A 15,105-nucleotide genomic window follows, 5' to 3' on the forward strand; every position below is an offset into this window, starting at 1 on the left:
GCTGAACTACATTAAAATGGAAAAACAAAAGAACAATTAGTATTGTTAACTTTAGCCTCATTCAATCTACTTTTTTGTGCATAAGTATATCATGCAGTAGTTCACATATTGCCCTTCATTTTAACCACACCCTGAACACCAGTGTAAGGTAACTGCTGGATTTCATATTGCAAATGTTTCTTTTGGAAGAATATTTCTTTAAAAATATAGTGATTATTCCCCCAGTTCAAATACATTTACTATTCTGAATATTTTGACTTGCAATTGTACATCAATTACAATTAACTAGTTAACATTTTATATGTTAATCAATACTCAAAAATACCAAACCACATCATTGTTTTGTTGTATTAGAAACTGCTGTGGTTTTACCCCAGCTGGCAGCTGAGCACCACGCAGCCGCTCGTTCACTCCCCCGCATTGGGATGGGGGAGAGAATTGGAAAAGTTAAAGTGAGAAAACTCGTGGGGTGAGATAAAGACAGTTTAATAGGTAAAGCAAAAGCCACGTGCACAAGCAAAGCAAAGCAAGGAATTCATTCCCCACTTCCCATGGGCAGGCAGGTGTTCAGCCATCCCCAGGAAAGCAGGGCTCCATCATGCGTAATGGTGACTTGGGAAGACAAACGCCATTGCTCCGAACGCTGCTGCTCCCTTCCCCCAAGCTCCTTATAAACTGAGCATGATGTCATATAGTATGGAATACCCCTTTGGTCAGTTTGGGTCACCTGTCCTGTCTGTGTCTCCTCCCAACTTCTTGTGCACCCCCAGCCATCCCGCTGGCAGGGCAGTGCAAGAAGCAGAAGAGGCCTTGGCCCTGTGTAAACACTGCTCAACAACAGGTCCATAGAACAAAGACATCTCTATATTATCAATGCTGTCTCCAGCACAAATCCAAAACATATCCCCACACTAGCTACTATGAAGAAAAATCAATCCTCTCAGCTGAAACCAAGACAGAAACTAAAGCTATGTAAGTAGGGTTCCAAAATTACATAACTCTTCCCACCTCTTGCACTATACATCTTTTATTATGAACCAGACCTTAAATAACAGAAGAATCGGAAACAGACTTCTGTGGAATAGAGTTTTTCCCCTCACACACACACAAAAATCCCTTCTCAAAAACAAATCAACATTTTTCAAGTGTAATGAACTTTGCATCAGTAACATCGTAACCAAGGTACCCAAGCAATGGTGCACTACTATGTCTTGTGCGGTGCATTCTAATGACACTTAGTGATTTCTCTTTCCTTTAAAAGAACAGGCACCTTGGCAAAAGCTAAATGTTGAGAAAAGCATTACAAATGCACAGTTACAGGGGAAGCTGTACCAGCAGAATCCCATTTGGTGGTATCTCACCCGAGCATGTTTCAAAAAAATGTGCTGTAAGCACTGTATGCATTTATTAGGGAAGGAACAAGCACAACTGAACCATTCTCCTCCTTAAGCCCTCCAAAATTCCCAAACCATTTCCAAGAGAAATTTCAAGGTCTTCACACTTTAAATAAAGGGAAAACAAAGCATTATTGGAGAGTTAATGAAATTACTCAATTAAGGTCTCAAATGCCAAACAAAGCTGACATTACTGATGGTTGTACAAACATCATCCCGCCACCTGCTGCAGGTGCTTTGTACGGAGGCTCTCATTCTGTTGTCATGCCCAGTCAAATCCTATCCTAAAGCCCAAAGTAAATGAGGGAAAGTAATTCCTCTGCAGAAATTCCTGTGGGATAGAAGAAACCCTTCTGTACCACACAATTCCCAACTCTCCCCCCATCTGGCAGGGCTGCCTGTCCTGAGGAAGATAGCAACAGCCATCAATAAAAATAAAAAATAAGCATTTTGAAGTCTTTATATATTTCATATTTAGTCGTTAAATTTTTTAGACTTTCTCAGCAACATTAAAACTTTTTTTTTCTTAAATTAAATATAATTGCAGAAGGTCCCTCATCTAGGAAATCAAAGCATTTGCATATAAAAATTAGCAATTTTATTATCAGCAGTTTTTGCAAATGATTATAGCAAGAGTGAGATTCACAGTCTCACAGAAGACAAGCTATTATTCTAAAATCTGTCACTATTTACACTCAGCTACAAAAAGAGATAGATTAATATGCAAAGTATATCTACAATTAGAATTAAGATTAAATGCATCTTACTTTTCAACATTCTTCCATATTTGTTTTCAGTCTTGGGGGCCTGTTATTTTATTATTCTTAGCAGCATGTAATGACTCAAAATAAGCAATGGTCATTTTAGCACACCAAAACCCTTTGGATGCTCTGTATGGTGATGTTATCAAGGACTAAGGGCTTCAAATACCAAATTTTTTTTAAAAAAAATGCACAGCTTTGGGTATCTTGATTTAACAAAGCTGCAATTATGGATAGAAAATTGTATCAATGTTGTCTTTTTTCTTACAGATGTGATTTTTTTTTTTTTTTTTTTTTACACACAGCTTTATTTGTAGCTAACATTCTTAAATGTGTTCTTATTTTCTCCATGTAGGTCTGTCATTTAAAAACACTTGTTTAGGGAAAGCCTAAAACTAAAGCCATTGTCACATCATCTATTACATACAAAGTATCATAGAGAAATTAAAACAAAAGCATGGATTTCATCTAAAAAGAGGGGGGTTTTTACCATTTTCAAGTCTAACATAGGGTGTTTTTTTTAAAAAAAACAAAGTATTTCCTAACCAAGTATGTAACTCTTTTAAATTAAATTCCATCAAAATCAACTATAGAACACTTTTCAGCTTACATCCAGTTAATCTTGGATCATATTCTTAAGTCACAGAACATTGATTTCATAAGCAGAAGAGGTATCATATTCTAAAGGTACCTATTCTTCGCTGCTTAATGCCCACTACCATGGCAATAACGCCAGCTCCCACTGCGTATCTGATGACAGTCCCACTGGACAAGACGCTGCACATGCTGTACCTGTTCTAGAGCTACAGTCATGCTCATCAGTTCACAAATGTGCATTTGCTGGCTGGCATATCTTCTGAAAGCTTTCCTGTCTGCAGGCACTCATGTGAATCTTTCCCGTTTCCCCAGCCATCACATCTAACAGGAATGATAAAAACTTATTTTGATATTGTTTTAATAGAAAGTTAGAAGTGGCCTGCTATTTTAGTGCAAGGCAGAAAGTTTCTTCCCTTAATTACAATTTTTTTGGGGAAAATCAAAATAATGATGACAGCTAGACAAATCCTCTGCTGGTCAATCAGTACATCCCCTTTCTCAAGGGAACTCTGCAGCTATTTCATTCCTCAGAAAAAACTGTCTCTCCTATTCCAGTAACACAAACTCCCTAGGCAATCTATTTCAGGGCTTCACTATATTTGCTACCATAAATTTTATTTAACATGTAATCTGAATCTTTCTTATTGGATTTCTACTTTACTACTTCTTGTTCTAACAGGTTGGTTTTGTTTCATGGTTGGTTTTTTTTAATTCTCTTAGACTCTAAGGATGTATCCTCTCTCCCCGTAGTGTTCTTTTTCTGTAGACTACGCAATTTCACTTTTCACCTTTTCTTTGACAGTTATGTTTCGTAGCCTTCTAATCATCCTTATTGCTCTCTCAGATGCTCCGCTTGTCTCCTGAACAGCTGTGATCAAACTGAACAGAACACTGCAGCCAAAGCTACATACCAGCTGAACAAAGCAAGAGGAACATTCCACATCCTCCACACAATATTCCTAGTTTACCCTGCAGTATGCAGCTATTCTGCAATATTACGGTATCGGTGAATGTAGCTAAGCTTGTTTTATATAACAAAACCTAGAGCCTATTCTAAATAAAAGGTATTTGATCAACTGTTTCTTTTCTTGTTCTGTATTTGTACATTCGATTATTTTTTTTTTAAAGGCAGAGTTTTGTACCTTTTCTGACATTGCATGTTATTTCTTTAGATCAATTCTCCAATAGGTCAAGTTTTGAATGTACTCCCGTCCTCAGCTGCACTTGCTGTTCCACCCCCACCAAACCCAGATCACTCGGTCTGCAAGTTTAGTCAGCATATTTTCTGTTCCATTTTCCAGATCGTTAATGACAACATATCCCAGCAAAAGCCTATTCAATATATCCGCATGTTTCCAACCTGTTTTCCATTAATGTAGGAAAGTTTCCATCAGGCCAGATTTCCACAGCTGCTAATAGGCATGAACTGTGAGACAGTGTCCAAAGCCTCAGTAAAAACATAAGAGCTTTTATATCTTAATAATAAGATACACTTACTGCTGCTCTACCCATGAAACCTCTCACCCTGTTATAGATGCATTTTTTCCTTGCAAATCCATTTTCACTGTTACTTCTTTTCCTGGTTTCTTCGCCATGTTCAATAAAATTTCATTTATTCATTACAAATTCCTTTGGGAATTTAAGTTACACTGTCTGACCATGATTTTAGCTTTTTCTTTTTACCTCATTTGAAATACAGACATTGTATTTTCTTTTCCCTCCTCTAGACTGCAGTCTTATATCTTTGTAACTGGTATTAATTTTCTTACCTATCTGCCTGGAGTTTTACTATACCAGTGAAGGACTGTAGAAATAAGTATTCCCAGTATTACCTGTCAGTCATCATCTCTCTACTGAATATCTAATCAGTGCTTTCTTCATAACCTTACTGCAAACACAGAATGATTGCCTATTTCATTTACAACCCTTCCTAACTATTTTGGGACCTCATCTTTCCAATTCTATCCCAATATGCCAGTGCTCATTTATATTCAAGCTCAATCATCTGATTAAGTAATCATTTGGTTTTAGCTTCCCTTCTGTTTGAGAGCACAGAACCAGTAGTTCTTCTAAATTTTGTACACTTTCTTGCATAGAACTGAGTAGAAATTTGGAGTTTATACACGTATGTGTGGTATTCCGACCCAAGTTCTTATTAAATCCCAAAAACTATTACGTTTGCACGAGCATTAGATTTTACTTTTGTCTTTTTTTTTTTTTTTAAATATACCAAGGCACCTTTTGATAAAGTTTTACACCAAACAAAACTTAGGAAAGCTAAATTGCACCGTAATACATTATATGTGGAAATAGAATTTACTGAACAAAGGAACTGCAATCACCCCGTTAATAAACAATAAAAGCAGTCAAACATGGAATGTACGCTGTGAGGAAACTGAGAGAATAAAAATATAAAAATAGGAAAAGTATATTTCAACAGGATAATGAAAATCACATTATCAAAGGTTCTCTACCATTTTAATGACCTGTGAATGCATTTTAATTACTTTAAATGTTTAAAGCAGTACTCTATGCACATTCTTAATCTCAGAATATTTATGCTATTGATACTGGTTTATTAAGGGCTAGATATGTAAACAGTTTAGCCTAATTGCCTGTTACTGTATAATTTAATTGAGCTTCGTAACAAAGATTTTAAAATCAGAACACATTCTCTCAGAAAAATTCCAGTTATTTTTTCACTGTTTCAGTGATAAACTTCACATCAAAGGGACCTTAGGTTTTCAATTACGTGTCAGCTTTTACAGGATATTACAATAACACAATATATGTTTGTCCTTGAAGTAAATGTTCTAGCTCAGCTATGAGTCATATTTACATCTACTTAAAAGTAAGCACAGGCATTTGTTAGATCACTATTTAGCTACAAGTCATAGAAAAGATTTTAAATCATTTTCATCACCATAGTTCACTCCTATGAAACAGTACAGTTAATACAAACATTTATAACTCTGTCTCAAGGATACAATTCCATGACAATATATTTGCTAAAAGTGAATGTGATACAATCCAAATGCCCAAATTTTAGAATTGGATAAACTGTTCACTCTGAACTTTTGTAAGCTTGAAATATTCCCTTACATTTATTGAAAAAAAACTAAACAATATCTGACAGTGAATTTTACCCAGATTTCCCATACTTTGTTTTCTTTTTCTCTATTTTGTCATAAATGCATTGTTTGAATACATTATTTCTAATTGCCTTTATTTCTTCTATATACTCCTCACCTGAACTCCACAAAACTGACCAATTTATGCTCTGACTCTTGCTTCCTTTCTGGTATAAAGACAACCTAAATCAAGTGTAGCCTTACCCTGAATATGTGTAAGACAATTTTACCTGCCAAAAAACACATTTAAAGTGTTATTTTCATTACTGTAAATGAGAACAAAACTATTATTTATGGTACGTTCTTCAATAAAGACATTGCCATCTTGAATCATTGTAAGAAAGAACATACGTCACATAAAACACGGCAGAATTTGAAAGATCTTTTGATAAAGGTCAAAGGAGATGAGGCACCACACAGAAGTTTGATTCCAAATACCACATAAAATGATCTAAAGAAGGCAAGGCACTCATTTATGCCTAATCCTTTTGACTAGAATAAATACTTAGACAACTAAACTGTTGAGTAAGAATGCACTATTTTAAAAAAACTTAGATTAAAACTTTAGTTCAATAAATGTGCAGTACAGGACAGTTTTGGAGTATCTATGTTTTAAACACAATTTTAACTCATCCCTTCACCATCTACAGACTTATCATTCCTTCTTCCATTTATTTTAACAGCCTAAAAAAAATAAGACAATTCACATCCGGTATCTAAGGTAGTATTTTTTGTTAGAGGAAAGGAAATATGTAGAAATAATAAATCCAGGAAGTTTGAAGTGGAAAAAAGGTATTGTTCCATTGGTGGAAAAGATGTTAATCTCACACCTGAAGTTTTACATTATTACTTAGCCATGGTAAAATCTAGTACATTCAAACACTCCCATATTTTCTGTTGTCTTATTTCTGGAGCTACTCCAGTTTTCTAATCCATTGATTAAATAAAGACATCAGGGCCTCTGCTAGGACTCATTTGGGAAACATAAGATCTGCAGAAACACTGATGCTTGCCAGAACCAGTCAACTAACAGTGCTCATGAATTTCAAAGAACAAGAAAGAGCCAGACAGGCATACTACCTGTGTAGAGTTTATATATTCAGGGGGTGACACGTAACTCCACTGTTTACTATAAAAATACTGATGACTTCAGTAGAAACAGGAACAAAAACCAAAGTTTCACAAGCAAAGAAATACTCATCTGTTCACAAGTCAAAATGAAAAGAAGAGATACCTGTAAGAGTCTAGGATGGAAGTTTCTAATCACTGAATGAAAAGCAGGGGAAGTGGAGATGGACTGATTGGCAGGTACCTTAGTAATACTCAGACAGTAATAGGTGGGGAGACAGTACAGAGAATTATTTCCAATATGTGGTGAGAAGTGTTTCAGAAAGCAACAGAATATAGATTTTTTTTATTATTATTTGGAGGTTCAGGAGAATGAAAAGGGATAAAAAAACAGAAATAAAATAGTATGTTTGTCAGAGGAGGGGTGCACTGCCAGTGTCAGACAGAAGAAATGCCTTTGCAAAACCACATAGAAACACCACAAAAATAAATCACCACAGACATTCTTGTGGAGACAGGGAAAGGAAAGACTGAAGCTGATTCCAAGTACATCAATGTAAACTAAACCTTTTTTTTTTTTTTCCTAAAAACAGAGTTTAAACTCTGTTGTTCTCAAACAAAAATAGGCCAGTGTAACACTTCTAAGAGCTCAAGAAATTTTAGATATTAGAATGTTTACCTTGATTTGGAAAAATAAAAAGCACTGTTATATAATCCCAAAATGCAACCTGAATAAATAAACCAAGTAGAAAAAGTAAACAAATACCTTTCAACAGTAAAAAACTCAATCAGGAATTAATTTTGATTTTGCACAACTTCCAAAGTAGAACAGCAACACACCTTTGGTATACTCAAGTTCAGAAACTTTCGTGGATACTAAGAAATCACCAATTTATTGCCCTCAGTCTCCCAGATGTTATACCATTTAGACCCAGCTGAAACAGGTTGAAATGCTTGAAAAGTGTGCAAGCACTACAGAATAGGTCAGGATTTCTCCAGTTACAAAAGAAACATAACAGAGCAACAAGCATTTATAACCAGTGCTCTTCCTCTGCACTGGTGATTACATCAGACTCTTGAAAAGTAGGTTACTAGTTTCAACTAATCAAAGTTCCTATTATTGCCTGAAAAATTAGTTGCAATAGAAATTCATATTAAAAATAAAAACCCTCTTACCTACCTGTCCTATTTACTTTTACTACCATTTGTCACTATGTGACAGATGACTTTGAGTCCATATTGGACAAGTGTTTCTCACCACAGCTTAGTAAAAGTTTAAAGTGTACTTTGGATTATACTGAGCAACTGCAAAGAATGCTGCATACCTTTGGGTATCTCTTGACTATCTTCTCTGCATCTTTGACTGGATCATATGAAGAGCTTTTAGCATCAAGGACTTTTTGCTGTCTGGCTTCCTGAAGAGCTTTCTGGGTGGGACCTTCCAACCCTTTCTTCCTTTGACATTCCTGGCCTGCTATAAAATAAGACCAACAAAAATATAAGTCAGAATGCATTTTTTACTTACTCTTCTAGGATGTCTCTCTACTGAATACTAGCTAGACATGTGAAAGTCTAAAAGAAACACCACTTCAAATAAAAAGATATTCAGCTTAGTGTGCCATCCATATCAAGTATGCCAAGGCTACATATAACTCCGCTCCACGAATTAGTTTGGTATGATCTATTTCAACTTACCTAATGGTACCCTAGATTTTGCCGCCAAAATGCAGCAATTTTGAATCTTGCAGTACAGGAGAGAGTCACAGTAAAAATAGATGCAATTCTTCTGTTCCCCTCAGAGCCAGAAAAAACATCACCTCACTGCATACTACCCAATATCTACCACCAATGCATCATTCTGATTTACAGCCTGCATTCCCTTTTGCTTCCCTGCACTTTCTTCCAGACCACCTATCAAACAAGGAACTCCTTATGAATAGGTAACTCAAAGAAAATCCTAAGCAGGTAGGTTAGCTGTAAGTCATCAGACCAGGCTGAAAGGAAGACGAGGAACAGTATAGCACACACGGACTGTTGTACAATGTGTCTGCCATGATCTGGCAGAAAGGATACTATTCTGACAGTCTTTGTATTGGCAGCTCATGCATCTGAATACAGTCCCTTGGGGTCCCCTGTGTCTTTTCGCAGTATGTACATGGGTCTACAGGAAAGAGAATGGAATACTGAATTCCAACAGGATTTGGGCATCCTTCTAGTTCTTTGAAAAAGTCTCAGATTGAAAAAATACATTATACAGCTAAAATCCTGACTGAAACAAATGTACTTTACGCATTTCTAAATGTTTGCTCTTGTAAAACAGTTTTAAGACCTTGACACCAAAATGCAAAATTTCTAACTTAAAGGGGAAAAAACTACCCTCTCCACTCCTGAGGAAAAAAAAAAAAGGCAAATCAAGCAAACAAAACCTTTCTGTACACCCAGAGTAAAACTGTAACTGATAAAAAGACTGTGTCTGGTCTAAAAAAAAGTGTCTGTATTCTCACTGCTTTAAAACTTAAAGCTACTGTCACAGATATCCTGAATAATAACTTTCCTTGAGGAACTGTATACTGCAAAATTGGTTTATATGTCAAACACTTTCTACACACTCAGTAACTGCTACCCACTAGCACGTTGCTCATGGAGCATTTGGTTTGTTGGTGCTTTTGAAATACACATACTTATAAACCAACAGAGTTATGACAGTTGAAGGGCTTAAAAAGTCAGTAACCATTAAAAAAGAACAAATTCTGAAGAACTGTTGTGATTGCATTAAGGTGTCAACAGCTTGTGTTTACAGATTTTCTATTCTGATTGCATTGTAGATGGAATGGGGACAACCAGGTTTAAGTACTTTAACTGGTGCATTTTGAATTTCTTTTTGCATGACCTTCTAACAGCAATTACATCAGATCAAGGAAAGGAAAAGCACAGTTAACAGGCTTAGCAATGAGTTAATTCAACCATGAGTAAAGAAACTCATTGAGTTCAACTTTTGAATATAATTGGGTAATAAATAAGCAGCTGTTGTTTTTAGAAAATACAAGAAATGTACCAAGCAAGTAACAGTTTTATGTTTTTAGAACCAGCTGTTATAGCAGCATTCACTTAGGTTTATAAGCAAGCCACAATCAACACTGCTTAATTCCTTCAGGCAAAAGTGGTCTTTTTTCAGAGCACCACTTAACAATGTGTCTTGATCCATAAGTAAGGGTTCAAGTGCTCTGTTAATATACACCAATAACCTAAAAAAAAAAAAGTAGTTATTTCTCTTTGATAATTAGATCCCTCTATGTACAAGCTTGCTACCACATCAGGGAGGACTAGATTTAAAATAAAACCAAAACCAGTCTTTAATACAAATCTTACACAAAACATCCAATCCTTTTTAAAAATAATCTGAACTCAAACGACAACTTTTCTTTCAGAGCTGGCTTCTGAGTGACCATAGCAAGGACAAAGAAACAGTCTACAAAACGACCAAGTCCTAATCCTAATAACTGTTAACTAGTTCCTGTGCAACTATTAAATGTCTGTCATATCGACTTTAAACAAGCAAGGTAAGTAAACAGGAAATAAAAATTATTAGAAGTTTAGGTTTTTAAGACACTTAAAGAAAACTTTCTCTTCAAGGATTTGTGTACAAAGCACTGTTTGCAAAGCTAAACAACAGCCTGGCAGTGGAACAGCAAAAACACCTAGTAAATATACTATACACTCTACATAGTGGATGCTATCCTCTTCAATTGCTTGAAATGCATCAGGCTGAAAGCTGCTACATCAAATGCCAGAGTAGTAAGTCCAGAATAGTGTCCTAAAATTAGCATTAACTACTGTTTGGTTGGGGTTTTTTTCCCCTATCTAGTCACCAGACACAAATATACAATGCAAACTCATCGTGAGTACTGCAAAGCTTCCCTTTGTTCTTCATTATGCACTATGAGACTCACTCAAGAAAACACCCCACTGGACTGGATATGCAGGACGTCATTGTCACTATTCAAAACCTCAAATACTTCAGCAAACCCAACGCTAATTAAAAGCCGCTCTTAGTGCCCTCTAGCCAAAGCCAGTATTCCAGAGGTTCTGCAGTCAAGTCAGGCTGTGGGACAGAAGCAGGATCAGGAGCAGTGATGGGCAATCTCCTGCTGCCAGGAAGAGTCATTCCTGCTCCTTCGTGGTCTGCGCTGCAGTGAAAGCAGACAGTTGGCCAGAAAAGGCATCTTACCCTGGCAAATTATAACTTGCCAGTCTGAACGTTCATTATCTTCTAACTAAAATGTACCAACGTACTAGTGCATAAAAGTCAGCCCTGAAGAGACAGCAAGTGAAAAAAAAATGCAGCTGCAGGTCTCCTTACAGCAGAGATTTGCAAGTCCAATAGCACTGGTTCCTTCCAAACTAAGAGAAAAACACAGCAAGCATTTCTCCAGTCTCTATGCATTGCTTGCTTCTCAAGGTTTCATTTTTACTGTCTCACGAATGAGAATTCAAAAGGCAACAGAACATGACCATCTTTCAAGAGACGCAGAACGTATCTGAATAAGAGACAGTATCACCCACTGAGATACGAGTACGACCTACACAGGGCAATAAAAATTATGCAGTATTAGAGGACAAAAAGCACTAGGAAAAAAAATGAACTGAAATACCGCTTAATTTATGATACACAAGGTATGAAGCAAATTAAGGACTGTACAAGCACGTAGGTGGCTGATGAGCTTAATTTGTGTTGCAGACAAAGTGACTTTTTTTTTTATATTATTATTTATGAAGTGCTCTCCTGCTTGTCACTTTTTGGTATTATAAAGTGCTCTCAAGATTTTTGGAGAATAAACAAGTACTGTGAACAGCCAAAGAGTGGTTTTTAGAATCACTCAAACAACAAATGAAAGTATGCGTAATATGAAAAAGAGACAGATGGGGCATCTATACTATAAAACACTAACATGGGGGAAGAACCTATACTATATATCCTCAAGCCAGAGCATAATGAGAAGTTGAATGCTATATGCCCTAAACTAACATAAAATAAAAAGCCCATTCTCTACCTCCCTGTCTGCAGTGGGATGAAAATGAGTACTGTGCTCTTTAGTGGGGCAGAGGTTTGTATTTTTAGTTGTAACAAGATTTAGAGACTACAGCAGAGAATACCCAGTACATGCAGCCACAGAAAGGTGTTTTGGGAGCCTGAAATGTGCCTTGCTGAGGAGTATGATACTAATTCATACAGAAAAAGGCATCAGAATTCAAAACCAGAAAGATACTGTGAACACTGAAGAGGCTTGCTGCCAGTACTTCAGTATTCCACCACATTAACACACCTAAAGTCTATATTTACAGAAGTTATTAGCAGTAATTTGCTTACATACAAAATAAAATCATAGCTTAGTTTATATTGAGTAAGACTACAGAACCATTCCAGGCTCTCCCAGAAAGGAAAGCAGCTATGCTTTTAACCAAACAGTAGTTTAGAAAAGGAGTAGGGTGTGCTCCAAGGGACCCCTCAGCTATAGAAGCCTCCCGCTGCTGCACAGAAACTAAGACCAGAGCTAGGATGAGGGGCATCTTTCAGACAATTAGATCTCAATCCAGTACTCATAGCAATTCATGACGATTTAGGAGACCAACTGCTTCAACCTACATTAGATAGAACGTGAAAGAAAAAATTAAATATGACATGCTATGCTCATAATAGGCTGGCAGTAGCAAAGATCGAGACAGTAGCAGAAATGTCTGCTTTAATAGTAAATAAGCCATCTTATCAGTCAGGGGAATGCTTGCTAGCCTCTTCACTCAACTACAAATCCGAAGAGAAGCCAAAAAAGTTTGTGTGACTACTATTCTTCTCAGCCTTGCCTTTTCTACAGGAATTTTATACAATGAAAGTAACTCCATGAATGTGGGAACCAATGAAGCTTGATTGTCAAAGGCTAGGGTAACTCACTGGCTTTTTACCTAGGGTGTATTACCAGTGCAACAAGATGTTTAGGGTTTTAAACATACTAGGAGGAAAAACAAAAGAAACAGATATAAAAAAATGTCCTAATTGCAACAAATGCTGCATCTGGGAGTTGTATAATACTCAATACCTGGTCATCTAGGTAGCTGAGAAATTCGGGGTTCTCTAATGTCAAATAAACTGCAATCTCTGGTTGGAGTTCTGCTCAAGACTAAGGCAGGTGCAACATCCCCTTCTCATGTGAATACTCCGTTGTCAAAGAGGGTAGAGCTCACTGTTTCCCTTTTTCATTGTCTCATCTATTTTCAGAAGTCTTTTAGAAACCTGGTTCATTTGAGACTTATCTCACTATCAAATGTAGCTGAAATTAAAAAATAGGTTCAAAAATTTTAGTGGGAGTGATGCTTACAAAGAATGTGATAGCATAGGTTTCATTTACTTAGGAAACCAGAGATGCTAGGGTTTTTTCTGATGGAGTTTGGAAAAATAATTTAATGATTATGCATTTATTCCAAACACCAGGGAAGTAGTGTAGTACCAGGCAGATAAAGATATTACTCCAGCAGGTACTACATAACCTTAGCAACCTCCTGTAAAAGTGAGACATGCTAAAATAAGAGGCTGGATTTCATAACACCATTTTCAAAATGTTTCCAGATCACCATATATACCTTCTTACAGTGAGCTAACACTCACATTAAAAAACAGAGTATTAATGGATAAAATAACAAAATCAGACACAAAATAGATTTCTAGGACAAAGTCCTTCCATAGCTACTCACATATTCAGATTGCCATCAGCAGTCTCACTGTCCTCAGTGGATACATTTTAGAATAAATATTCTAATGATAAAACTGCTACTCTGTCACAAAGACAGCTGATAAAAGTGTTTATAGTGCAAGTATTTTTGATTTACTGTTACAACAGATTTTAAATGCATCACAACAACAAAAACCCCATAACCAGTCTGAGCTTGGTGATGGGAATATTTTACCTTTTGTCACAGGAATCTGAATAGCACGTCCAGACTCTAAATTTTGTAATGTGGCTTGCAAACCTGTAACCTAATTTTAAAAAGAGTTGAGAACAAGAAAAGATAATATGAAAACATTGCTTTTGAACTGTTCACAACACACAGCATTTATGTCTATTTAAGTAAGAAATTCCATCTATAATTTTTTACTTTTCTGATTATTGCCTTTAAGCTATAAACATTACTCGTAATCTGAGATTTTGGAAAGGCCCAGTGAAACAATGCAATAAAATACAAATCCAGAATATCTCAAAATATTTTTACAGCTCTATTAAAACTACATAGACATACAGAATACTAGGGATCTTAGTGCACCATCAGCTTTTAACCACTGCTATCACCACACTGATCTAACTTAATGGCACAATATGACATACAGCTTTGTCATAAGAAAATGCAACAAAATATGGTGTTTTGTGTTACAAAGAAGTCATCACTCCAGAATGCTTAGAGTTCATAACTGGATGTGTTCCTGAAATTTCAGAGCATTGGAACTGTTCCATGCTTTGTACTCTTGATTCAGCATAACTGTACATTGACAGTAACATTTCCCTAGGACACTTTCTCTTACTTACTGAAATTTCAAATATATAATTCTCAGACTTTTAAAAGTAAGCCCTCAGGTGACCTAAGAAAAATTGGATGCAGAGGAATGGAGGAAACAAGAGATGAGGACTATTAGAAGAGAGTGCAAGCATGGTAAATTCCTTTTATGTTACCCACACATAATTGATACTACTGCTGAAATGCAATGCATTTTGGGACCTCCTTTTTTTTTGATGAAAGAACCTATTTGTTAAACACATGCAAGATGATTTCCTGTTCTTCATCCATCCTGTCTGTGTTTTCTGCTAAGGGGGCAGAATATCATATACATCAACCTATACAGCAGAAAAGATTATAGGAATAAAATACTACTCCGTCTTGTGAGTGGAATAATAGAAAAATTGTGTCTGATATTTTGATGTATTTTTTCCTAAACTAGTAGGTCATTCATAGATGTATTTAGAAAAAAATAAAATAGTAAATAGTAACAAAGAAAATTAAAATAAGAGACTTCCACAGGCATACAGGGAAGCATATGAATCTGTGGGAATATTACAGCTTTCCTCAAGTTGTTGACACTAAAAGCACATTGCTGACTCACATAGAGCACTG

General features: G+C 36.2%; 1 protein-coding gene across 1 annotated transcript in view; it reads right to left on the reverse strand.

Annotated features, from left to right (window-relative positions):
• Window positions 1-15,105, reverse strand: part of SPAG16 (sperm associated antigen 16) — a 404,854-nt gene that overhangs the window by 364,486 nt on the left and 25,263 nt on the right. Inside the window, 2 exon segments of the mRNA XM_075755745.1 lie at window positions 8,277-8,425; window positions 13,909-13,978. Coding sequence (XP_075611860.1) covers window positions 8,277-8,425; window positions 13,909-13,978 — 219 coding nt within the window.

Source organism: Balearica regulorum, chromosome 6 (genome assembly GCF_011004875.1).
Source record: "Balearica regulorum gibbericeps isolate bBalReg1 chromosome 6, bBalReg1.pri, whole genome shotgun sequence".
Classification (NCBI taxonomy): domain Eukaryota; kingdom Metazoa; phylum Chordata; class Aves; order Gruiformes; family Gruidae; genus Balearica; species Balearica regulorum.